The sequence below is a fragment of the Martes martes genome (genome assembly GCF_963455335.1).
Source record: "Martes martes genome assembly, chromosome: 3".
NCBI classification, from domain to species: Eukaryota; Metazoa; Chordata; class Mammalia; order Carnivora; family Mustelidae; genus Martes; species Martes martes.
The window spans coordinates 71,904,763-71,930,618 of NC_137890.1; the positions used below are offsets into that span (position 1 = coordinate 71,904,763).

The 25,856-nt window shown below is 48.6% G+C and overlaps 1 protein-coding gene across 1 annotated transcript; it reads right to left on the bottom strand.

The window, feature by feature from the left end:
- Window positions 1–1,674: 1,674 nt before the first annotated feature.
- Window positions 1,675–25,856, bottom strand: ALOX5AP (arachidonate 5-lipoxygenase activating protein). The gene is made up of 5 exons (XM_080798826.1): window positions 25,636–25,856; window positions 19,162–19,261; window positions 12,668–12,738; window positions 8,538–8,619; window positions 1,675–2,158 (listed from the first exon to the last, which is right to left on the bottom strand). Exons 1-5 carry the CDS (start codon window positions 25,703–25,705, stop codon window positions 1,996–1,998), a joined length of 486 nt encoding a protein of 161 aa, XP_080654952.1. The 5' UTR covers window positions 25,706–25,856; the 3' UTR covers window positions 1,675–1,995.

Sequence of the window (25,856 nt, forward strand, 5' to 3'; positions counted from 1 at the left end):
ACCATGAATCTATCCCCAACACGGGAAATGGCTCAACACACATATTTAATTAAATATCACCAGCCAGTGACTTTTGAACTCATTCATTCATTTATTCGTTTGTTTGATAACTGGGGGCCCCCACCATGGGCCTGACATTATCCTAGCCTCTGGCACTGAGTTCCGGCACATTTTAAACTGAATTGATATGAAGGGTGCTAGGCATGACTCTAGCACGTAGAGAAACCAACCTAATCCTCATGCGGTACATGGAGGATTCTTAAGGAAGTCGACAAAAGATTCTTTTTTTTTTTTTTTTTTTTTAAGATTTTATTTATTTATTTGATAGACGGAGATCACAAGTAGGCAGAGAGGCAGTCAGAGAGAGAGGAAGAAGCAGACTCCCTGCCGAGCAGAGAGCCCGATGTGGGGCTCGATCCCAGGACCCTGGGATCATGACCTGAGCCGAAGGCAGAGGCTTTCCTGCTGAGCCACCCAGGTGCCCCCGACAAAAGATTCTTAAGAAGTCTGTCTACAGGAAGGAAAGTGTGGGGTTTTTTGGTTGTTTTTTGGTTTTGGGTTGTTTTTCTTTTTCTTTTCTTTTTTCTTTCTTTTTTTTTTTTTTTTTTGTATTTATCCACAATTTATCCCATTAAAGCATTGAAAGAAAACACATCTTAATCCCATAAAACTCACCCCCACTGTCCTCTACAATATAGCACTTTACAGGACGTCTGTTTGAGTTCTAAAATAGCTTGAGACAGGATGCCTGCTATGTGACAGTCTCCAAGCTTGGCACAGGAAAGGCAAAATAAATAGGACATCAGAGATATTCAAGAGCAAATGATTTAGTGGAGAAGGGTGACAGACGCTAATAAATATCTTTATATTGTAATATGGCTTTACCGTGGTTGAGATGTTCAGAGTGTGCTGTAAGGTCAAGAGCGCAACACTAGGCCAACCTGGAGATAGGAAAGGCTTCCTGGAAAAGGCCAGGCTTCAGCCATGTCTCTTCCGTAATTTTTTTTTTTTTTTAAGATTTTTATTTATTAGGGCACCTGGGTGGCTCAGTGGGTTAAGCGTCTGCCTTCGGCTCAGGTCATGATCTCAGGGTCCCGGGATCAAGCTCCACATCAGGCTCTCTGCTTGGCAGGGAGCCTGCTTTCCCCTCTCTCTGCCTGCCTCTCTGCCTCCTTGTGACCTCACTCTTTCTCTGTCAAATAAATAAAAATTTAAAAATCTTAAAAAAAAATTGTATAGGATTTTTATTTATTTATTTGACAGAAAGATCACAGATAGGCAGAGAGGCAGGCAGAGAGAGGGGAAAGCAGACTCCCTGCTGAGCAGAAAACCCGATGTAGGACTCTATCCCAGGACCCTGAGGTCATGACCTGAGCCAAAGGCAGAGATGGCTCACCCACAGAGCCACCCAAGTACCCCATCTCTCCTGGTTCTTTTTTGAGAGCTATTTAGTTGCTCATTAAGAAACTTCAAATAATACATGAAAATATAAACCACAGAGTAAAACTAACCCCAAATCCCTTCTCCTCGAGATAATCAGAGTTGACATTTTGGTGACTGCCTTTCTAGCCCCGTGTGTGGGTAAAAACAGTGTCTTTCCTATTATTATATGGAGGGCGAGGAAAGCAGATCAATTGTTCACATGTAGCAACAAACCCACAAAAGACTCACCCAGCAGCCTAAAACATGCCTCTGCATTTTATTTTAGGAACACATAAGTGTGGCCACAAAACATCTTCAGAAAGCCGGCTAAGTCAAGAAACATACAGTAACTGGTCAGAATAACAGATAACGGGGCCACTGCCATTCTCAAGTGGCGGGGCAGACACAAAGGTATTTTCTTCCAGGGAAATCACGGTTAACTCAAGCTGCGGAGCCCAGATGGCCATTAGATTTACAGCTGTCTGAAGAGGAGCTACAGCTTTGCAAGGGCTGAGTTATGACGACTTTCGGTATTGATCCGATGAGAGCGCCGACCCTGCCTTCAGCGGAGAGTCAGGGGATGAGAAGCAGGGGGGAGATGGTGGTGCTTACTGCCTTTATGTAGTTCTCGAAGTCACTTCCGAAAAAGAGGATGAGGTAATAGTTGAATATACCAGCAAGGGACATGAGGAACAGGAACAGTATGATTCGTTTCCCAAATATGTAGCCTGGTGTGCTAGAAGAGAAAGAAAACTGTAGAAGCAGCAAAATGACACCAATTTCACAAAAAAAAGTTATCGTCTTTGAGATACATGGGGTTTAAATTAGAGTTCCTTTTACTCCATATGCTTCGTAGGAAGAATGGGAGTGTCTCCGCTATTATTTGTCACTGAATATATTTCAAAACCAAGCTAAAAAGACTAGACCCCAAACCCCATCACGGTTAGAGCTCTGCCGGGCAGCTTCTCGGTGCTCTCCCGATTTCCCCGACAGTGTGAAGGCGGAGGGTTCTGTCAGCTGGTCATCAGGCATGCTGACCAAGGATTTGGAACCCCATTGACTTGTCAGACCCCTTCTGCGGCTTTTCCGCTCCAGGAAGTACCAGGGAAGCCGTGCTGGCAGTGGGCTCTAACATGGGACCCAAGTACCTCTATGGGAGGGGTGCTGGTTTCAGTGAGCCAATAAGGCTGGAGGAATCTAAAAGGTGCTTGGGTATCTGAGAGTTCAGGCTCGGCTCCTAAGGCTGCTTGGGAATACCATTATGTCCCTGCTAAGGAGAGCTGGGCCCCTCGCCACGGAAGACGGGCTCTTACATTGTAAGTGAATGGAGGGGAAAGAGCTGTTTTAGTGCATTCATAGTCTTCTCTCGAAGGCTCTAAATCCTAAACTGCTTAGGCCAATCAGCAGCTGGGGTCAGGAGGCATTTCCCCAGTGATATGTGACCGCTTAATTGTACACAGCGGCTGCCCAGGCCTCCCTCTGCTCCATCCTCTGTGACCGCTGGGGCTGGTTCCATCTGTGCCAGCACTCGCATGTTCGGGAAGTCCAGCCAAATGGCTCGTTAAGGCTGTTAGTAACAACCCCGGCAAGGGGACCCTTTGGCAATCAAGACCGCTCAACAAGAACAGCCAGCTCAGCTAAACAGGTGAGTTGGGGCTGCTGAGCCTGGTTTTTGACATAATCAAGAGAGAGCAGAATTCGGCAGGTTCAGTGTGAGAAATTGTATCTTTTGGAATTGGACCCCAGAGGTTCGTCTTGTAACTCATCGCTTTCCTAGGCCAGGAGTGTGAAAACCATACCACAGTTGACTGTCTAATTTCCTTGCTACTCCAAGTGTGGTCCACAGACCAGCAGCATCCACTGGGAGCTTCTTGGACATGCAGAATCTCATGTCCCTCTCTGGATTCACTGAACCAGAATCGGCATTTGGACAAGTCCCTCCTTGACTCACAGGCCATTAAAGCTTGAGCGGCATGGCTAGCTGCCCCTACCGCTGCTCCTTGGCCAGCTGTGTTCTTCTTCCTTGGTTTCCTGTTTACAGTCATGCTCAAGAAGTGAGACGTTCTGTCTCTTTATTTGGGAAGAATATTTGACTCCTCAAGGGAGTGTTATGGGCTGAATTGTGCCCCCCCCACCAATTCATATGTTGAAGTCCTAACCCAATACCTCAGGACATGATTGTATTTAGAGACAGAGTCTGTAAAGAGGTAATTAAGGTAAAATGTGATCACCAAGGACCCTGACTCAAAAGGACTAGTGTCCTTTTAGGAAGAGAAGGTTTGGACACAGACACACACAGACGGAAGACCATGTGGGGACATGGGGCAAAGATGGCCATCTGTGAGCTGAGAAGGGAGGCCTTGGGAGAAAACGAGGCAGCCAACAGCCTGATCTCAGATTTCAAACCTCCAGAACAGTGGAACAATCCATTTCTGTTTTCTGAAGCCCCCTGTCTGTGGTACTCCATCATAGTGTTCCCGGCAGACAAATACAGACAGTTACCTGCTAATGCTGATAAGGAAGTCACAGAGTCTAAGTAAGGGATATTTTCTAGCCAGAGAACAGAGGGTTCAGAGAAATTAAATTGTGAAAAGTCAAATATTGTGGTGGCTCAGATTTCTCACATGAATGAGGCCACCATATGCTCATTACAGAAACAAGAGAAAGTGATTTGCAAAGCTGTTTCGGAACGTGCTCGAGATAAATCTGTGGTGAAGGATGAAATGAGAGTGCCTGCTGCTGAAATTGTGGTGTTCCTGACTTTGGGCAGCATTTTTCAAAGGCCTCGGGACAGATCGCCTCCAAAGAGACCGCTGCGTGGTACCTTAGCAACCCCCAGACCATGGGAAGGGGGCGGGAGGCAGGAGCTCTGCGCATGCGCGTCACCTGCAGGGCTAGGAAGGGTGAACCGAGGTCCCCAGCTCCGGCACTTCATGGACTTCCTTTTTCAGACTGTCAGGCTTGGAGACGGGCTGTGACCCTGGGAGGTGGTCACGGAAGGACCTGCCCCAGGCTCTGGCGAAGCTGGAAGCTAAGGAGAGTGCAGAAGGAAGACCCGGCCACCTGCTGCCTAATCAGACTTTGAAACTGAAGGCATCTCTTTTACTGTTTGTAAAAGGTGATACATAGTTCTTCCTAAATGGGGTGGGGAAGGTGAGCATTAAGTTAAGCATCTGAGGGACCAGGCCATTTCCGTCTGTGACTTCACTGAACCATCGGACCTACTCCATGCCATGTTGTTAACCTATTTTCCAGGTGGGAAAACAGAGCAGATGGGTTGAACAATGTGCCTAAAGGTCACACAGCCAAGAAGAGGCAGAGTGGGAATTCAAACTTGTCTGTGTGAGGCCACAATCCTGCTCCTTCTGCTTTCCTGAGGGCTCCTTCAGATTTTGGAGACGAGGATTTTGTGGTTAGTTTTGAAACAAACGTATCCCCCCTTCCAACATACACGCACACACACAACGCACACACAAAACCTACATGAAAACATAAAAGAGGCCTTATGACAAACAATTCCCTCTCAAAGGTGCCTAAAACTTCGAGGAAAAGGAGCTGTGGTATGAGACAGGTGAGCCCAGACATCAAGGCACCTGAGCTCCAGCCCCAGCTCTCTGCTGTGGGCAAGTTGCTGACCTTTCCTGCCTCACACACAAAAATATATACATAATGTGGGTAGAAGAAAACTCTATGGTCCCTTCTGGCTTTACAATTTGGTTCTTTTCAATAAAGAAATGCCACTTTAAACCTGATAACTTCTAAAGTGAATAAAAACTGTAAGGCCCGTGAGAGAAAGATACTGCCTCAGAAAGATCCTGCCTCAGTATCTTTCTCTCACGGGCCTTACAGTTTTTATGTTCACCCACAGTCTTACAGTTTTACAGTTTTGTTCACCCACATACCTCCAATAAATCAGGCCCTCCATACATTTTTGTCAAATGAATCACTCTTAGAAGAGAGGCATGAACAGCCTTCAGTGTTTCCCAAATTGTGTGTAGTTGTTAAAAATGCATATTCCCTGGGCTCCCACCCCAGAGATTCTGATTCCATAAGTTCAGAGTGGGGCCTAGGAATCTGTATTTTTAACAAACATCCCAGGCAATTCTGATGTCATTGGTTGGTGGGTTTCACTTTAGAAACACCAGCCTTGATATCCCTAGACTCACCCCAGGAGTCTAGCTCTGGTGAAGTAACCCAATGGTCCATATTTGTGGAAGGGGGGGGTGCAGGGATTCTAAAATGTTGACACTAAGGGGGAAAATGACTCCGATAGAGCAGCACTTTTGAAAACTGTGCCCCTAATTATTTCTATAGGTTTAGTCTTTTGGGTACTGCCCCTGACTCCAGCAGCCCCCGGGCCTCTGTCATGTTCATTATCATCTCAACAAAATGACTTAGTACCTCGTTGAGGGGAGGTGGTCAGTATTTACTACACGGATGGGGAGTGAATGAGGACTGAGTGAGCAATCAGGGAAGGTGGAGTTGGTTAAGCTGAGTTCGTTGGTCTCAAGGGTTGCCAATCTTTGCCCCATCCACTACTGGGTTGAGAACTTAAATTGCAAAGAGGAATTAAGTAGGAGCTCCAACTGGGAACAGGACTCCGAGGGACAGGAAGAGAGAGCAGCCTGGTGCCAGCCAGGGAAGGTAGATAATAAAAGACAAGTAGTCTTTAATGCCAAACAGTCACTGAGCTTGGGCCAGATGGTAGCTTAGAATGAAAGAGAAAGAAAGTAAAATTCGTCCTTAGCTGTGTCTAGAGATGCTACAAACTACCTAATCAAGACAAGGAGAAAGGGTCAGGGAGTAGGATATAGGACTGAGACTAGGAGCCATAAACTTCTGGGGGATGTGGTGGAGGGACAAACGAGGGGACTACAAAATCCCAAGAGGAGGAAGCTTTGGTGGGGGAAATATATCAAGGAATGTCATGCCTACCCACTGGACCAAAAAGGACACTAGAACTTCTGATGTGGTTGGGGCCAAAGCAACTTCTACAAAGGAGCAAAAGATGATTGCGAACCCAAGGGAGAAATTCCTGGAAGGGTCCAGGGTCCCGCTGAGCAGTATCTTTCTCTGTTGGTGAGCCTAAGAAATAAGCAGATCCCAAAGACATTAGGTCGTGAAAGCCTCTGCAGAGTCCACGTGTGACACAGCCCAAGGACAGAGGTGGACATCCGTAGTGGAATCCACAGTGGAAGGGTATCAGCTCATAGTTCTCAGAAGGCAGAATTGAAAATCCTCTTGGACCTAGCCACCGAGGCTCTCAGGCTGTCATCCACCTCAAGCTATATTTTGGTCTAGATTAGGATTAGACATTTCATCTAGTACCTATCATTTCTATTGATGACAATAGCTCAGGACCCTGTATTCGGAAGTAGTGTGAAGCCATGTTTGGTCTCCACAGGAAAGGGCGCCATGATGGATGACTAACGAAGGCTATGCAAGCAGGAGAGGTGAGAAGGCTCTAATAAACACAGACCAGGGTACGGGGGCTGGTGGCATCACGCCTATCTCTCCCGGGGGACACCAGGCCAGCATTTAAGAGGTTAGGTCACTCACGTTTCTATGAGGTCCAGAGAAATCGAATCGTTCTAAGATTTTAAGTCTCTATCTTAATATTTTTGCCACCTCGGTTCATTCCCTAGCAGTGATTACCTTGAAAATGAAAAGAGCCCGTGGGTAAATGAACACATTTTGTCATGCTCCACAGACTGTCTTAGAATTAAAGCAACTTTAAGATCTCAGGCAAGTGATGACAGAGAAAGAGAACAGCGCCTGGGCCAGACCCCTGAGACTTTGGGGAGGAAGACAGGGAGGCCCAGGGAGGCAGCCCAAGAGAGCAGACACCCCCCCACCGATTTCACTGATGGACACTCCACCTCTCCTCCACCTCCTGACAACAGGTGATCTCCCCGGCAAAGGCAGAATAGAGGTTTTCCAGAGTGGGAGAGGATAAAAAACATCATTTATGACAGTGTTGATAAGGATAAGAGACATAATGGAATTGTGGTTTTCAAGGATAAATTCGAACACCACCAGAGAGGCATGAAGAAGAAATGAGCACTGGAAAGAATTGCTGGACGGAGAGCCATCCTCCGGGCGGCAGCTCACCATCAGACCCGCCCTCCCTCCCTGCCCAGCCCCCAACCAGCCATTTAACTTCACAGGCTCCCAAGATCCCCAGATGACAGTGCTTTCACCTGCCGACCTCGCGGGATGTCAGAGCCTTTGTCACCGCTGAAGGATGCTATCTGAGCGGAGAGCCCATTAACCACGAAAGAAGGGTGCTATTGTGAGAGACAGAGAGGGATGTGAAACCAGACAAGGGAGAGAAATGGAGGGGAAGGCTGGAGTCCCTGTAGGGGCGGCAGCCTCCCGGAACTGGTAAGAACCAGCCTGCCTCTCAGAGCCCTCCTTGTACCTTAGGAATTCTAAGGAACTGATGGCAGACTAGAACTCGAACATCTCTTCTGTAAGTATCCTCATTTATTTTATGAAAATCCCGACTTCCCAAGGCGGGTGTCGTCAAAGTATGTAAGTGCTGTTCCGGAGCCTTCCGTCTGGCAGCGTCTATAAGCAATGCAACGGGGACGCTATTCACAGACTCCATCCTTTGCCTGTGAGCACGGACTATTTTTGCAACGTTCTTCCTGCTGGTCCCTGGAAGATCTGTTACTCAAGAGAACGTCTCACAAGGTGCAAGCTTGAGCTCTCGTTTCTTGAGGCAAACAATAAAATGTTTCATTCCCCAGAGGCCTTGGGAAGCCAGACACAGAAAGTCATTCAAGGCCCAGACCGTGAAGGGAGGGAGTAGAGGGTGTGGGGTTACAAGAATGCGTGTGAGGCGCGTGGCGTTAAAGCATCCTTTGTGAGCCCAAGGCCATGTGGAGGAGTTGGCTAGCGGGGGCACAAGTCCAGCCCCCCAGCTGCATTTGCAGAGCCCGCAAAGTTCAGGGGGTAAAGAATGATGGATGGTACTGAGCCTTCCCCCTCCGGCCCCAAGGGATCCCCCCAGAGCCTTAAACCTTAGGCAGAATATGGTTGTGAGTGATCAGTCTTCTTGATCAAAAAGCATGACTCACACCCTTGGTTCTGAAGCAGTACCGGTGGCCTACCTCTGAGTTCTCTCCCCCAGGTAGCCAACGAAGTACTTTTGCCTCACGAACAGGTACATCAGTCCAGCAAAGGCAGCGGGAACTAAGCGGAGAAAGGGAGAGGCCCGTGTGAGTTTCACAGGTACCAGAACGTGCTAAGTTTACATAATATGAACACAGTCATTGCAAGCTAATACTGGTGGCAAAATCTAGCCGAAGCCTCGGGTTCCGGCAGTTGGGGCTGATGGGGACTTCAGCCAAAAGCCTAGGGCTGGTGGAAACCTAGAAGTGATAGTACTGTTACTTTCTATCGGCGTCATGGTGCAGTTTACAAAGTGTTTTCCTGCCCATCATCCCATCTGAATCCTTTCCACATGACCAGTATCATCTTTTCTATTCCAGAGGTGGCACCTGGGGCTCCAGGGGTCAAGGAGCTTGTGTAAGATCGTCAGGGTGTGTGTATGTCTGTCTGTGTGTGTGGCCCAGGGCAGGGCCTGGGAGAGCCAGGCCTGAACCCCAAGCCCAGCCTAGGCTGGCTCTCTTAACAGCATACCCTTCCCCTTTGGGCCTCCAGGCAGTGCAACGCTCAGCCTTTTCTGAACAACTGCAGCCAATTCAGAAAAGATCTCTGGTGGGGGTGGGGGAGGCTGGGGGCACACAGTCAGTTGAGCATCCGACTCTTGATTTCAGCGCAGGCCGCCATCTCAGGATTGTGAGATCGAGCCCCGTGTCAGGATCCGAGTTCAGCCGGGAGTTTGCTTGAAATTCTCTCTCTCCCTCTGTCCCTCCTCCCGCTTGTGTGCCTCGTGCACTCCCTCTCTCTCTCTCTCTCTCTCAAATAAATAAATCAATCTTTGGGGAGGAAAAAGATCTCTAGGGAGGAAGACTCCCTTTGCCTTCTAGCCCTGTAACAGCCGTGAGGAGCAGGAGTCCTGAACCTTGGAGCTGAGAGTTAGAAACTCCAAGCCCACAAGAACTACTATGATCAGGTGCTAACACTTAACTCACCCTACATCTGAACAGAGGGGCTGACTGCGGCTTTCCTACCGAGCAGGAAAACTCGAGGGGGGTGAGATAGGCCCATGGGTATATGCCCTCTGAAGACCTGCCCGCATTGTTCGAAGGCCAAATTCTGTTGACAGAACACTTTCTACATGCCAAGCATTGCTCCAGGCTCCTTGGGTCCTTGGGTCTCCAATCCTCTCAGTCGCCTGATGAAGAGCGCATTACTGTCCCCATTGGGCAGATGAGGAAATTGAGGCCCAAGGAAGTCAGTTTGCCCAGAGTCAGTTACCAGACCAAAAGAGGACAGCCACCTTTTGCTAACCATCATCTCTGTGCTCGGCATAGTGCCTGGTACATACTGGCTTTCAAAAATTGTCTGTTAAATGAACTCATAAAAGTCAGGTGAGCCGAGAAAAAGCTTGTTAAAAAGAAAACCACAGGCCCAAAATGGCATCACTTAAGCCAAGTCCCCAGAGCGGGAATTAATTCCTCATCTAACTGCCGTTTCAACCTCCCTGAGAAATGCGGTCTTAACACGTAGTCAGGAATGTTCTGATGCGAGCCAGGGAAGTAATCAGCCACGTGGGCCCTCTTCTTCCTTCAAAGGAAGTTGAGGTAATCTACAGGATAAGTGTCCCCTACACACACACACTCCTCCCTCCCTCTAAGGGAAAGAAACCTTCCTGGGAACAATCCTTTTTTTTTTTTTTTTTTTTGGCTAACAACTTTCTTGCCCCACCCTCCTTCCTACAAAAGACTTCCATTTTTACAACTCCTGGGAGCTCCCCTCTCTTTGCTAGATGGCATACTGCCAGATTCATGAGTCCTTTGATAAAGCCAATTAGATCTTCAAAATTTACTTGGTTGGATTTTATTTTTTAACAAGGTGGGATTTTAAACCATGTTTGTATAATTTCAAAGCTCTATTACCACCACCAGCATGGCACCATCAATAGTAACATCTACTGGGCTCCTACTACTAGGCTGGACTGTAGGAAATTGCCATGTTTGAGGATCCTAAACAGTCAGGCATTGGCAGGTGTATATGGTTCAGTCTGATCTCTGCCATGCAGCCTGTCAGAGGCTTTATGCACACAGTCTCACTTAATCAACCAGGGAACTCAATTACTCCTGCTTTACAAATGGGGAAATTGAGTAACAGCCAGGAGTCACACCACCAGCAACAAGTGTCCTTAGAACGATCTCTGGTCTGTCCTTCTCAGATCCGTGTTCTCGCCCCAACTCCACCTTGCCTCCCCAAATACTAGTGTCATGTGCCAGGTAAAGCACAAAAGGAACTGCTTATGAGGTTCTGCTATTATCTGAAGGTCACAAAACTGCCATAATTCACAAGCTGCCCCGGACAAAGTCTTTCCTGGTTTGGCCCATCTGGACAGCTCCACTCTAACTTACTAGCCCGTGTCTCTCTCTCAGTGGGCAGCGAAACCGAACAAGGGCTGACAGGAGTCAGGGGTGGAAAATGGCTGTGGTCACTGCCCTCTTGCAGAGGACACTGTGTGCCTTGCGGACCCAGGCTGCACGGAACAGCAGGAGGGCACGGTGGGTTCGAATCTGGACTCAAAAATTCTGAGTTTGAGCAAGCAACTTGTCCTTCTGGGGCTTGGGCTTCTGCTCTGTAAAGTGAAGGGTCTGCTCTGTAAAGTGGAAGCATTGCTGAGGTTCCTTTTGACTAAAAAAATTCAGGAATTTACTACAGTCATAAGGAATGATGATGATCGAAAAGGGTTTACTGACGCTTTCATCCCCTAGCAAGGCCAATATTTGCTTTGGCTGAAATACGTGGTTTCAGGGCTCCAAAACACCTTCCCACCCCCTGTGTATTATTAATCGAGCTAGAACAACTCGAGATTCATCTCTATCAAGTGTCATCTAAGACATAAAAGGAATCGTAACTCCTCGTATAGGCATAGTTTGACTTGATTTTTCAAGTTACGCCAGACGTGTTTCTTCTTTCACTCAGGATAGATAGTAGTAAATAAATAGTGAGTAATGACAGCCTTATGGAGCACAGAAGGAGGCCACATGGTGTCCCTGAAGGAGTTTCTGCTGCCATCCCTCACCTCCGTTCCCTGTCGCTGCACCTGATCACTTTCCTTTCTGGCCCTTCTCACTCTCGGCAATAATTTACCCATCCACATCTTCCCTGTGGTTCCTCTCACCACATGTCACGTGCTGCACGGCCATCTCTTTATTTATCACTGTGTGTCCAACCCCAAGGCTTGCCATGTAGAAGGTGTTCAATGTATATGCAGTAGATACGTGAATAACGCAGAAGGATACTTGTGAGAAGTCCAAAAGTTAGCCCCACAGACCTGGGCTCTCATCCTGGCTCCACGTTCACTCCCTGAGTGACCTTGAACAAGTAACCTTATCTCCCCGAACCAAAGTGTCCTCACAAACACTAGAGGGAGATAATATCCCCTCCACCTCCTCTATAAAGTGGGCGAGGATGATAAGGATCACCTAGCCCCTCGGAGGACACCAGTGGCCTTTTCTTAGGTGCACACCCTGCGGGGCCACGGCATGGAAGCTAGCCAGGTCGCACCAAGCCTGCACCAGGCGCGATGCCAAGCTCCAAAGGCAACCAAAACCCAGGACTCTGGTTTCCATTTCATTTTAAATCAACTCTGGGAGTCAACCTGCTGGAGTCGGGACTGTGGGCTGCTGATCACCCAGGAGAAGGCTGCAGACCTGGAATCCGGCCCGCAGCTCTGCAGACACACGCCCAGCAGAGGACCGCCACGCGGGAAGCTTATTAGCAGACACGCCGAGCAACAGCGGTCCCAGAATAGATCCCTCAGGCGCTCTCATTTATAATGTCCTTGTATCTGAGCGAACGCTGCTTAAGGATTCTGAGTCACATTTAGCCTTAAACCACCCTTGTCGGCAGAGCCGCTCTCACCCAGCCACCGGGGAGCAGGCATTAGCCATGCATAATCACACCCACTCCTGCCGGGCACACAGCATGCCAGAAACACCCCCCCTACCCCGGGGGCTCTCCCCTCACCGGGCTTCACCTGGCAGAGCTGGAGGTCAGGCAAAGTCTTTTCAACAAAAAGCCTGTACTTGAACCCCTTCAAGATGCACGTTTCAGAAAGGGAACACCACAGAGAAGCCCCAGTTACCTTGGCTGCACAGGAGCCCGGCACTCCAGAGCACAACAAGGAAAGTGGGGTACGCATCGACGCAGTTTTGGCTGTAGAATAAAAAGAAAAACAAGGAGGAGAAAAACCGGAAAACATGTTATTGCAGCGCACTCGGAAAATCACCTGAAACCCCAGACTGACAATCACCATCACACATGAGGCGAAAACCCCATTCATAATCGCACTTACATCTACCAGTAAGACTCGGCTGCCCCATCAGAAATGGGCAGTGGGACGAAGCAAACACATGCTTGGAACCCGTTCATTCCCTTTCTCCGCAAAGCCAACGGGAGACTTGGTTTCTTGATGGATTCATTTTGGCAGGGTTCCTGCTCCGGGCTGTGCCAAAGTGCTTCTTGGAATTGAAAAGTGAGCAACACAGACAGCAGGGCTGTGGCGGCTGTCAGAATTAGGGGGAGGGTGCAGGGGAGAGGACTTCAACTCAGGAAACCTTTGTCAGCCGCACAAGTCAGCGCAGACCCACAGGCTGGGCTGGGGAAACGAGAGGTAAGCTACAAGCATTAGAGAGAAACCAGGGTCGACTCAGAAAAGCTGGTGCCCAGGAAGGTCTCTGGCTGGCAGTGCGATCACAGCGTGCAGGGCTCAGTCCTGGCTCCTGTGGAGGGGCTGTCATCTCACGCTAGCCACCATGCTGTTGTCTTACAGCTCCGTCTCCCACAAACTCGCTGTGGCACAGGAGGGCACAGGAGTGACTGCTGGCATTTTCTATGGCTGCTGGAACCAGCTCAGCGGCTTCAAACAAGACAAATCGTGAAGAGGTCAGAAGTCCAAAGTAGGTCTCACCAGGCTACAACCAAGGTGTATCTGCACAGCGGCAATCCTGCCAGAGACTCCAGCCAAGAATCCGTTTCCTTGGGGTGCCTGGGTGGCTCAGTGGGTTAAAGCCTCTGCCTTCGGCTCAGGTCATGATCCCAGGGTCCTGGGATCGAGCCCCGCATCAGGCTCTCTGCTCAGCGGGGAGCCTGCTTTCTCCTCCCTCTTTCTCTCTCTCTCTCTCTGCCTGCCTCTCTACCTACTTGTGCTCTCTGTCTGTTAAATAAATAAAAAAATTAAAAAATAAAAAAAAAAAAGAATCCGTTTCCTTGCCTTTCTCAGCTTCCGGAGATCACCTGCCTTCCTTGGCTCGTGACCCCTGCCAACCCCAAAGACAGTGATGGCTGTTTGTGTCTTCCTGACACCGACTTTTCTGCCTCCTTCCATATTTAAAAGAACCTTCATATTACATTGGGGTCTTCCCAGATAATCCAGAATACTCTCTTGATTTCAAGGTCAGCTGGTTAGTGACCTTAATTCTTTCTTGCCATGTAACAGAACTTATTCGTGCGCTCCCGGGGTCAGGATGTGAATGTTTGGGGGGGGGGGGCTTTTGTTCAGCCTACCACAGCAACTCTCATTTTCACATGAGAAACCAAGATTTGGAGAGTAACCTGCTCAGCATCACCGACCAACAGGGTGGCAGAGTCAAGATTCACATCCTGCTCAGTCCAGCTCTAAAACCAGGTCTGTTAGTCTAGATCAGGACCACCGATATACACATCCATGGAAAAACAACCTTCAAAGACGTGGAAGCATGAAAGGATGGGAGGGCAGAGCAATGGGGTGGAAAGGGCGCATGACTAGGATTAGGTCGCTGCCCTGACATTCACTAGCTGTTCGTCAATTGCAAAGCAATCACTTTGGACTTTGTTTCCTTACTGGAAAAAACTAAGAGACTGATAGTAGCTCTTAAGATCCACATAAACTTTAAGAGTTGATGCTCTAATGAGGGGGTGCCCAAGGTGTGGTGCTGGGCTCAGCAGTGTCAGAAGTACCTGGGAACTTGCTAGAAATTCAAATGTTAATGTCCGTCTTGGACCCACAGAATTAAAACCTCCCAGGGTGGGGGGGGGGGCAGCAATCTGTGTTTTAACAAGGCCCTCCAGGAGACTGAAGCATGCTCGAGTTTGAAGACCACTGCTCTAATTTAAATCAAACTGTATGGGTAAAAGCAGAGATGCCATTTGCAAAATATATTCAGCCTTTTATCCGAATTCCTTCAATCCTCCTTGATCTCGTTCTCATGCTTTTCCTCCTAAATCAGCTATGAACTCTTGTTCAGACTGATAGCATCTCATGCCTCACTACTACCAACAAGAACTCTGGAATGAACAGCCCTTGGTCCATCCCCTGCAGACAACCCAGAGAGAATGGGCTGTGTCTCTGGACACAGGAGTCTTTATGTCCTGATGATGATCAGAAGACCCTCTAGTGGAGAAGTCAATGAAATTAAAGGTAAGAAAGCAGTGTATCCTATCCTGGGCTCTAGGCACAGGGGAGAGAGCAGAGCTCTGCTGGCCTTGCCAGGTGTCCGGGGTTCACTGTGTCTAGTGGACACAGTAGGAACTCTGAAGTTCAGGCGGCAGAACAAATTTATTATTTGGGATGAAGTACTTAGTGAATAAACAGGTCCCAAACACAGCATGGAGCTCAAGCATTGTATCTATTACCACATATCAGAGGCACAAAGCCACAGCCTTGGAATTCTGAATGTGATCCATTTCCCAGTTCAAGAAAAAGTGGGAAGACATCCTTTGAAAATTTATTAATACCAAGCTCTCTCCTGCCTCCTTCTCATTCTCATGCTTCTATTTTGTTTGTTTTTAAGTACTGGTTTCATCCGGGTGATACAATATTTATAAAAAATTCTTAATTATCTAAGGAATTTGTTCATTAGAATGGTATAGTATTGTGACATTGACTTAGTCATTCAATCATTCTTCCTATTGTCTCAAGTCACCTTGGTCTCCAGTAACAGTGGTCTGTTTGGAGTTAAATGAATCTCTCCCAACTTTAAGAGAATGGGTTTCTCCTTTGGATTTCCAGAATATACCCAGAGTCCCGTTCCTCACTCTGACTCGAACCAGTCCTTATCTGCTCCAGGATCTCTGACACATCTTCTACCCACAACTCCAAGCAAGGTGCCCATCCCAGCCACCACTGGGCTGAATTCAAGTAGCTTTGGTCAGTGATGAGGCTGTCCCTGGAGATGGAGCCTAGCGGATGCTCACATGGTCTTTAGTCATGAAGCCTCGGTCCGCTGTCTAATCAACCGCTGAGTGAATGTGGGTGCATTTCCTAGCCTCACTGAGCCTTGGTTTTCCTCATCTAGGAGAGGTGAGTGGAGACATTAGCAATTACCGCCCTGGCTTGTGAAAATAAAATGAGATGAAGCAGTGTCTGACTCATAATGAGCTTTCAATAAATGGTAGCTATTGACTGCTCCAATGTCTTCCTTCTTACAGTCCCTGGTAGAAATGTCTTTCCTGCTGACAAATTATCATTATTCTAAATTTTCTTTTGTGGAGAGTTTTGCACCATTTTTTTCTGCAAGGCAAAATTGACAAACCCATCTTGGCTCTCATTTCTTGAGGTCTAATTCTGAGGTGCTTGCCAGATTTGTCAACAATTCCCTGTGCTGTGTTCAATTTGATGCGTTACACTATCACTGTTTTCATGGAGAAAAGGACACGTATGTTCCCTTTTGTTTTTCTCCACCTTTGGGAATCAGATACTGACATACTTACATAGTGTTTTGTTAGTTTGGATTAACTTAAGTAAATATCACTAATAATCGTAAATTGTATCACTACTAATTAATATAATCAAGGCAGGTCTATCACCTTCAAATTATTTACAAGCCCACCCCACTTAGAAGGGAGGCTGAGGGGGATTTTGAGAGGCGCAGAGGAGAAAGAAAATTTAAGGTGGCATTACCAAAAATGCATTTTGTGAAACACTAAACCCTTGATAAAAAATGTTTTGGAAAAAAAAAATGGGCTGTGTATCTGTAATTTAAAAAAAAGACTTCCCTTTCTTAGAGAACCAAGAATCACAATGTTCCTCAGTACATTAAAAGTTCTCAGAAGTCTTGCTGTCCAGAACTTTTTCTTATCTGTAACAGGTGATACCAGCCCATGAACTGGTAATCTACGGAACACATGTCAGAAAATTACACTTCTCCAGAGACCCCTCTCCTCTCCACAGCCTGTGCTTGCCTGGCCTCATAGGGAAGAATCGTGGACCTGTTAACTGAGCTTTTCCTTCAGAAATCAAACTTTGCTCTAGCTGTGCTCCTCCTTGGGGAACAGAGCTTTGAACTGTGTTTTATACACCTGAACAGAGAGTCAAGGTTAAGATTCTTTTTGTCTCTCAAACCCTGACTCAGTTCTGCCCTGTTGGGTGATGGGTGATGGGACAGACCATTAACCAAGGACAAGTTGGAGCTGATGGGCCACACCTCACTAGAATGTCTGTTTACCAATGGTCCCCCAAATCCAGAACCATCTGTATCCGTCAGCAGTCATATTTTAGGCTGAAAAATACACATTGGGCTTTTCAGTCCACCAGCACCATTTATCCTGTTATGCTAGTTTTTCTCAATAGCCATGGTCTGGAAACATTTATGATCTCACACCCCATCAACCAGAAGATTTGATCACACAACCTTGTGACAGGTATAATACACACACAGTCCACTTTCAAACTGTGTATTAAACATGAGTAAAGCTTAATTTCTTAGTTTTTAGAGAGCGGGATTAAATACATGTTCTTTTCTTTATGCAAATCCCTGGCTCAACTCGCACCCTCTTTGGTGCTTTTGGAGGTCTCTAGACAAGCTACCGCTGGAGAAGAAATTCTACTGAACCAACCCATAACCCCTTGCCTGTAGCTTCCTGGCAGGTGCAAGCAGACCAGGCGCCCCTGACTTTTGCCGGCACATAGTAAGTAGCAGGCATCCCCAGCCTTTGGGCCCTTATATAACCACCACAGGCACACCAAGTGCTTGCTGCTAGCTGGGTCGGGGAGGAAGTGGTCTTGGTAACAGAACCACAGCGCTGTCTGGGCCAACTTCATCTTACAGAAAATTCCTCTTCTCCACCTGAGCTCCTACCTCTCCACAGCTCCCTCTTCTCGCTCCTCTTTTATGGAGATGAAGCGGTAAAGACGCGTGGATCGATCCACGCATGGATCGGGGGAGCTGGGCTGCGGCATCCACACCATGGGGACCCCTGGGCAGCAAAAATGCCCCACCTCTCTCCTCTGGCCACTTCTTCTGTCAGGAACCCCACACCATTGCAGAACTTCCAAACCACCCTTCCAAATGACGCAGGGCAGCCACCACCAAAGGGCAGTTCTGCAATCTGGGGGCTGGCCCCGGGGGACTGATGTGAGCACAGAACTAGCCCACCCCTGGCGGAAAGGGCAGACACTGAATCACCTAGCCTGCTCCATTTTTTCTTTGCTGGCAAAATGGAAACCTAATTTCATACACTGAAGGCCCAAATGTTAAATAAAAAAAATAAAAAAATTAAAAAAAAAAGGAAAGAAAGAAAAGCCATCCCTGGAGGTAGTTCAGCAAAGGATTTCCTCGAGATCCGACTGCCGGAGTGACCCTGGCAAGGACTGCTCAGTCTGAGGACAGAAGACCACAATAGGTGGCGAGGACCCAAGAGAGGGGGAGGTCTTGGAGGGACTGCCGACGCTCAGGAGCAACCTGAAGGCCCAAGCCCAAGACAAAAGGGCCCAGACAGGGTGAGGGGACCAGGACATCAGCCTGCGATGATGTCCTTAGGTGTCCACGACTGCCCTTCTGGAAAGCTCTCTGGGGGCCCTCAGAGTCACTTCTGAGTTACGACTGAAGGCCAGCTCCTTAGCCAGCTCAGAGTGAAGGCTTCCCCTCTAACCAGCCCCTCTTCACAGGCACAGAGAGGCGGACAGGCCACTGCCTAAAACTGCTGTTCAGATACATTCTGCATAAAGGAAAGAATGAGCATTGGAATAACAGCCATCCAGATTTGCATCCCAAATAATTCCCATCTCCTTCACTGAGCCATTCAGGTGTCTTCAAGCAGCTTTTTTATTCAAAAGTAAAGAATGAGAAGGGGAAGGGGAACCAATTGCATAGTTCCTCCCTTCTTACTGTCCTTGTTCTGGTTGCTCAAGGAGACCGGGCCTTATGAAAGGTCCTGCCACACCTCCACATATGTCCACCAAGTGGGACACAAGGGGCAGAGCCAGCCGATGAGCAATGGTTGGTTTTCATGGTAGTACCTGTGGACTAATTCCCCCGGAAATTGGTAAGACTCTGACCACACTGGCTCAGAGTTTCTGGAACCAGGAGAAGCCGTGGCGATCGCACGACTCCCCACTCCCACCCCTGGTACGCCCAATTCTTTCTTTAAAACACTAGCACTTATGAAGATGACAAAGAGTCCCCACAAAGCCATCCCCACTCCCACCCCCCGCCCCTCCCCCGGTGAGCTTCAACCTTCCCGGGGACTCTGCCTCCCGTGGCCCTCTGAAGGTTGGCCCAGACATTCAGGGAGCCTCGAGAGTGGTCTTCACTCTGGTAAGGAGCCCCCTGTGCCCAGGGCCCCACTCTGCTGGTTTGCAGTATCAGGGTTTGGACTCACTTGGCAGTGTAGACCCGCTCAAAGGCAAGTGTTCCCGTCCTCTGGAAGCTCCGCCCATTGTGTGTCTTGCTTTCATGCTCCACCTTGTGGGCAAAGAACCCTGGCAGAGGGAAAGGTTTGGATCTTTATAAGAGGCACGTTCATGAGCCTGGCATCCCATTATTTTACTAGAATATTTAATGTTCCCTCTGTGTGCCCTCCAAACCGCCCTAAATGTCTTCCATCAAATGTCACTTAGCAAAAATTCATTCTGCAGCTATCTCTACAAATCACTGCATTTGGTGATGGTGAAGCCATCCAAGACACAGCCCCCCACGTTCAAGAATCTTTCAGTTGAAGGAAATAAACACACAGAGCAGAAATTGTACTCTACTGATTCACGCAAAGACAGAACTGACTGAGAACGTGAAGACGTTGAGGGTCCAAGAAGCAACTTAATTCAGTGTTGGGTTCACAGGGGAATCCCTACTGGCGACCTCTAGGGTAAGATCTGCAAACAAGTAGGAATTAGCCAACAAGATGGAGGGAGCAACAGAGGAGATCACCCCACTCGAGTGGGATGGAATGTGCAAAGGCACAGAGGCAGGAACTGTCTTTAGTTTGCTGTCCAGCTTACGATGGGGGAAATCGAGAGCAGGGAGTGGAAACTGGCGGAATTACAAATGAGGCCAAAGAGGTAGATGGTGAATTGTTCTTTCAAAGACATTTTTCTTTGTGACTTGCCATATGCCAGACGCTTAGCTTGCATCAGAGAACAAAATGCACCAAGAACCTTGGCCTGAGGAGCTTATGTTCCAGCAAGGGTGAGAGAGGAGACAGACCATAAGACAGTGAACAAAACACTTATATTAAAATTGCACAGTGTGCCAAGCCGTGGACAGAAGAGCAGGCAGAGGGGGTAAGGAGCCCTGTGACGTGCTTCCAGGGTGGATTGAATGAGGAAGCAGTGAGCCCGGCCCCGAAGAAGAAGATCGTTGAGAAGTGCCTTCCGGATTTAGCAGCGTGACTGTGACCTTGATGAGAGCCATGTTAAGAAAATTAGAACTTATTCCCATCTCACGAGCAACAAGGGGTTTCTGGCAGGTGTAAGATGAGGAATGATGTTAAGCAGAGAGCCTTCTGTCTTTTGCCAGATCAGGGTCTACGACAGGGGGGAAATAGGAGGGAGCTGACTAGGATGGCTGACTAGGACAGGCAACATGCCTGTCTGGAACAGAGCTACGGGGCCACTGGTCTGAAGGGGACAGCGGCCAACTCCAGGCTCTCCAGCAGACGCCTGACCTCGGCTCCCTTACTAGGCATTGCACCCACGGCTGCAAAGTCGGCAGTGCTGTCCCCACCTCATAGACAAAGACACAGTGACTCAGGGAGGGCTGATAGCTCTCTCGGAGTCACTCCACTGGGGAGCAGTGCAGCTGGGGATTCGAGTCCGGGGGCTGGGGGAGCCTAGGGGGTGGTGTTTTCCCCATTGCTGTCACACTGTAGCTCACCACGGGGTTTCCATCAGCCACACGGGGCGGAATTACACATCTGGCTGTTCTGAATGTCTCTTCGGACTACAGAATACAGTAGAAAATTCTTACCATTGCCTTTCCAGAACCCAGTGGGACGGCCCTTGCCTCTGAACATGACACAGATATTAAGAAAGCCACCAGCCGTACCACGTGGCTGTACTGAGCATCTGCCTTTCTTCTTTCTCCCCTCGCTCAGAGGAGCCAACCTCTTCCTCTTTGCCAGGGCTTGCTCTCTACCTGTGACCTTGAGCCCATTCCTCACCCCTTCAGCCCTCTGTTTCATCGGTGTTCTCCCCTTTTCCTGAACTTCCCTCTCTTTCTTCCTCCATCTCTTGACCCTGGAAACAGACTCTGATCTTTCCCACCCATCAAATGAAACTAAAGCCAGCCTGCCTCATTCCACTAGGCTCTACCTCTCCCACCTGCTTAGCTAAACTTGAAAGAATTTGGCTTCCTTTGCCCACTCCTCACCGCCCACTCACACCCGCCACCCCCCACATTATCCTCCACGGTGTCACAGAAACTTCTCGCGCAGAGACCATGAGCACGCTTATCTTGGCCAGCTCTTGACGGTAGGCCAAACCAGAGAGAGAGAGAGAGAGAGAGAGCACCAGAGACATGGAGAGAAAAGGCTGCAGACCATCCCTGAGCTCCTACCACACACACTGGGCCCCCGCTGGCTCGGGTGTTCTACACAGTGCCTCCGACCAGCACATATGGAAGTTATCATAGCTCCACTTCTCTGTTGAGGAAACTGAGAGCCAGAGAAGCCAACTAACTTTCTCAGGATCACATAAAAAGATACTGGAGAATTCAGCTAAGCACAAAGTTAATAGGCACCAGCAGACAGATACAAGTGTTCAAAGCATAACACGCCCATGATTATTTTCACAGAATTGCTGTCTGGATCCCAGGAACTGTTTCCCTGGACATCAAGCATCTATCATCTGCATCTTAGAGATCACGGGGCAAGATGGGAGGGAGGGGGCAACCCAACGACAAGGGACCCTGGAAAACAAGTCAGCTGAGAAGTGGTACACTGAAGGCAGGATGGTACAGCTGACTCCATAAATCTAGAGGCAGTAAGCATAGTCCAAGCTTTTCCAGAGAATAGAAACAGGACCAGTGGATGGAAGTTATAGGGCAATAGGACTTCTCGGGGGGTATACATTTGAATAAATGTATCTGAGGCAATATACATAGTGGAAGCGTCTACTTTTTGGAAAGGGTTTGAATCCCAGTCTCACCACTACTAGCTCTAGGATTTTCAACCAATGGTCTAGCCTCTCCAAGCCCCACATGGCTTCTCTGTAGAACAGGAATAATAATAGTGTATATTCCACAGGCTTCAAGGATTCAGTGAGGCATTATTGCCAACACAAAGCTCTGTGTTGGCAATAATACCTCAAGACACCCAACGAGGAGAAAGCAAGCTAGGTAGGTCGTGAGCTCTCTAGCACGGGAGAGTTCAGGTAGGAGCTGTTGAGAATGGCATAAATAAGATTTCTGCTTTGGGACACTTCATGAGTCCTGTTTCTAGAGCCCATCCAACCCTAGGTTGGGTTGTGAGGTCTTCCAATATGGTGCCCATGAGATTAGTTAGGAGTGTTGGTGTTGGGATAAGAGTACCAGGGATGGTGTGGGAAGGTAGGCGCTCAGTACCAGCTCTATATCCTTCCTTATCACTATTCTCACAAACCCTTGTGTCTGTGGGGACATCGTGTCTCCCCCACTTCTTGGCTTCACGGTAAGAAGAGAGTGAAGGAGAGAGGATGATGCCAATTCCCACCACCTTTCCCTGCAACCAGAAGGGCTGTGCGAACAGCTCTCCAGCTGGAGGACATCTTTTCTCTGCTATTGCCGTTCAGACTCCATGCACCAGGCTCGGTGCCCTTCCCCCCAGCTCACCCTCTCCTCTCAATCTCATTAGCTTGGTTTCCTATGGAAATCACTTTCCCCAAAACTGTGTTTTTTCAGGTTTGCTGCATGTCAGCGCTGCTGGCACCTTGGCAGGAGAAGCTGGAGGCTCTCTGGATGCTATTCATAGGAAACGCCTCTATCTTTACTCCCTGGGAAACCAGGCTTTGGTGGTTCTGGCCCAGCTCTCTCCGAACGATGTGTTTTCAACTTGTTCTGTGCTTCCAAATCTGTGTTTTGCTGGATCAAGCTGGAAGAGGACCCCAGGTTCAAAGATCTTGATGACTACAGAATGTTTAAGAGTCAGAGGAGGAAGTTCCCCCAGGCGGGCTGGGCTGTGTGGCCTCTTCCCAGGAAATGAGGTTCACACAGGGTACAGAGAGCACAGACCCTGGATATCATCATGGACACAGGTGGACAGGACCTCTTTGTCTCGGGACAAAGACAAAGCTTGTGGCACCTGGCAACAACATGTAAATATTCCTTAAAACTAACAGGAAGGGCTCAAAATGACATTTTGCAGGGCAGGAGGAGAGAGGCACAGTTTTTGCATATTTTCTGAACTCTGTAAGGAAGACCTATGGTTGCAACATTGTAGTTAATTAGAATTGCAAAGAGAGGCTCTGGGCATGCACTTGAACCTTTGTGTTTACCTGAAAACTCATGGTGCAAGCAAGTACAGATGTTCTCTCCCAAGTCACTGGAATTTTTCTTGTTGCCCGACATGGACACATTTCACAGTTACAAATAAAAAGCAGGCCTCACACAGTGGTCTCAGCATCACATGGTAGTCGGAGGTCTCTGCCTCAGAGGGGAGGGTGGCTGGGCTGCTTCTGCGGCTTCAAAAGAGCAGCCGGTTGTCTCTTCCCCAAGCAAGGGTGTGCCCGAGCTCTACAAAGTCACCCTTGGAGCCAAGTTGCCCTAGTGGCTCAGGGCGGGTGGGGGAGGGCAGAGGACAGGATGTGGCCACCATGTAGGGTCTGCTCAGCCTGAAAAAGTCTCCAGTCCAAAAACGGGAGCTCCACTCCAAAAACGGGAGCTCCACTCAAACCCGTACTTGTATCTCTCCATCAGGAAGCCTCCATCCCACTCCTCAGTTGGTGGACCTCTATTAGTGAGGCCACTGGTGTTCCATCACTATCTATCTGAAATGGCCTGTCAAAAGTCAAAGCCCTTAGACTGTGGTTGTTAAGGCTCAGACATTCAGCCAGCTATAATCTCTCCTTCCATACTGTACCAAGGAAGAAGACTTAATCTCACTGCCAAAACCACTTAGGAACTCACCGTCCCTCCTCAAGTCCGATCAGGGTTTGTTCTGCCACTAGGGGAAAAAGCCCCAGACCCACTCCACAGACCAAGGGTGGGTTCTGCATCTCCAGGGAGATGAAGAGACTCTGTACTCACAACAGGACACTCGGCAGTCTCCCCCAAGTCAGCTCTGCACTGAGAGGGAGCGGCTCAGGGTGAGCGCCAACCCTCCAGCTAGGTTAGCCCCATCCACACAGGCCGTGGGAAGGTCAGTGCTCCCCAGTCCACTGGCATTGTTGGCTAAGGGGACGCTTATCAGGGGAAGAGCCAGCGGGGAGACCCTACACAGAGCTGAAAAATCACTGCCCAGCCTCCCACTGCCCCATGCAAAACGGCCTCTACGGACACCAGAAGGGTCTTCGAATTCTTCCTGTTGACCATGGCTGGCCATCTGTTCTCACTATCTTTTCCCTTTCTGGGGGTCCGCACCAGCGCTGTCCCCATAAAGCCAGGACACTGCCCGGCCCGGCGGGTCCTGCGAGACGTACGCAGGTTGAATAAATGAATCCCTGGCTGATATGCAAGACCAAGAGCGCTCACGGTCCCTGCATGAAACAGAAATGGCTTGAGGAACGGCAGCCTATACAATCCCTTTGCTCCCACTCTGAGCTGCAACTTGATGGCATGGATTTAGTACGAAAATGTTTGGGTCAAAAAGTGGCCAACTGTTGGTCCATATAGGAAACCTACTGGGAGGATGCAAAGTTGGGCCTCTCTGGTGTGGGGAGGTCTCAGGGGAGCCTTACTCTAGGGCTCAGAAGCCGAAGCTAAAGCCTCTGTCCACATTCAAGCTGGGAGAGGGTGAGGGGAAATAACAGGATATCCCAAATCAGTTAAATACTCAAGTTTCCCAAGTGTGATAGTGTGGGAACATGCAGTAATGACCATTAGGTTACAGCAGCTGCCCTTAGTAATCACTCTTCTTTTTTCCTCTGTCTTAATAAACTACAAAACATGAAGCCACTGGAAATACTTCTCAAAACAGTCTGTGGCAGTCTTAACTCAGAAGTCTAAAGAGAAAATTCTACACAGTCTTGTCTTTTTCAGGTCTGCGTCCCTTGCTTGGTTTTTCAAGTGCCAGCAAGGTTAATGGAAATGCAAACCCCACACAAGAAAAATGCTTCCTCTCTCTATGTAAATATGTCATGCATAGGAAAAATGCTTCAAAATTGGACATTGCTAGAAAAAAAAGGAAGTATTGCAAGGGGAAAAAAAAGAACAACTCATAGATAAAATAATGGTAAGGTGATTTCTCCCTCCCACCTTCCAAATTCACATTTCTTTTCTTTTTAAGCCTACAGGTGACGGAAAATCTCAGTTGCATTGAAGTCAGCCCAGCTGCCCTTATCAAAGCCCAGTGTCTGAGTAAAGATGTACTTTACTTTCCCCGTCTAGGCTTCTTGCCTCCTGCCCTGTCTCCAGCCACAGTAATTAATGGTTAAAATGCTGCTCGCAAGACACTTCAATCAGGGTTTGAAGAAAACCTCTAGGTTGCTGACCTGGTTCTGCAAACACGGTTAGTCACCACCATTAAAGTGAAAGGAATACCAGCAGAAGGAAAACCCCAAAGGCATGCACACACCCATACATTCAAAGAACAAGAAACAAATAACGAATAAGGCAAAAGTGGGCCAAAGTGCGCACAGACACAGAGAGCTGTGTGAGCCTGACTTTACAGCAACAGGCAAACAAAATCTGCCCTTGGCCCGCCTTCTGAGTGAGGACCTCCCCTTACCGTTCTGGACCACGCTGATGAGGGTGACGATGGCCAGCAGGACGATGTTGCCCATGGCTTCTTGATCCATGTTTGCTTCGGGCTCCCCAGGGAGGACTGCTCCTGTCTGGTGGCGGGCACCCAGGCCTGCGCCGTGCAGAAAGGGGAAGTGAGGGCCTGCATGCTGTCTTTCATCATTAGAATTTCTGAAGGTCCCAGCACAGTTACACAGTGACTTCTTC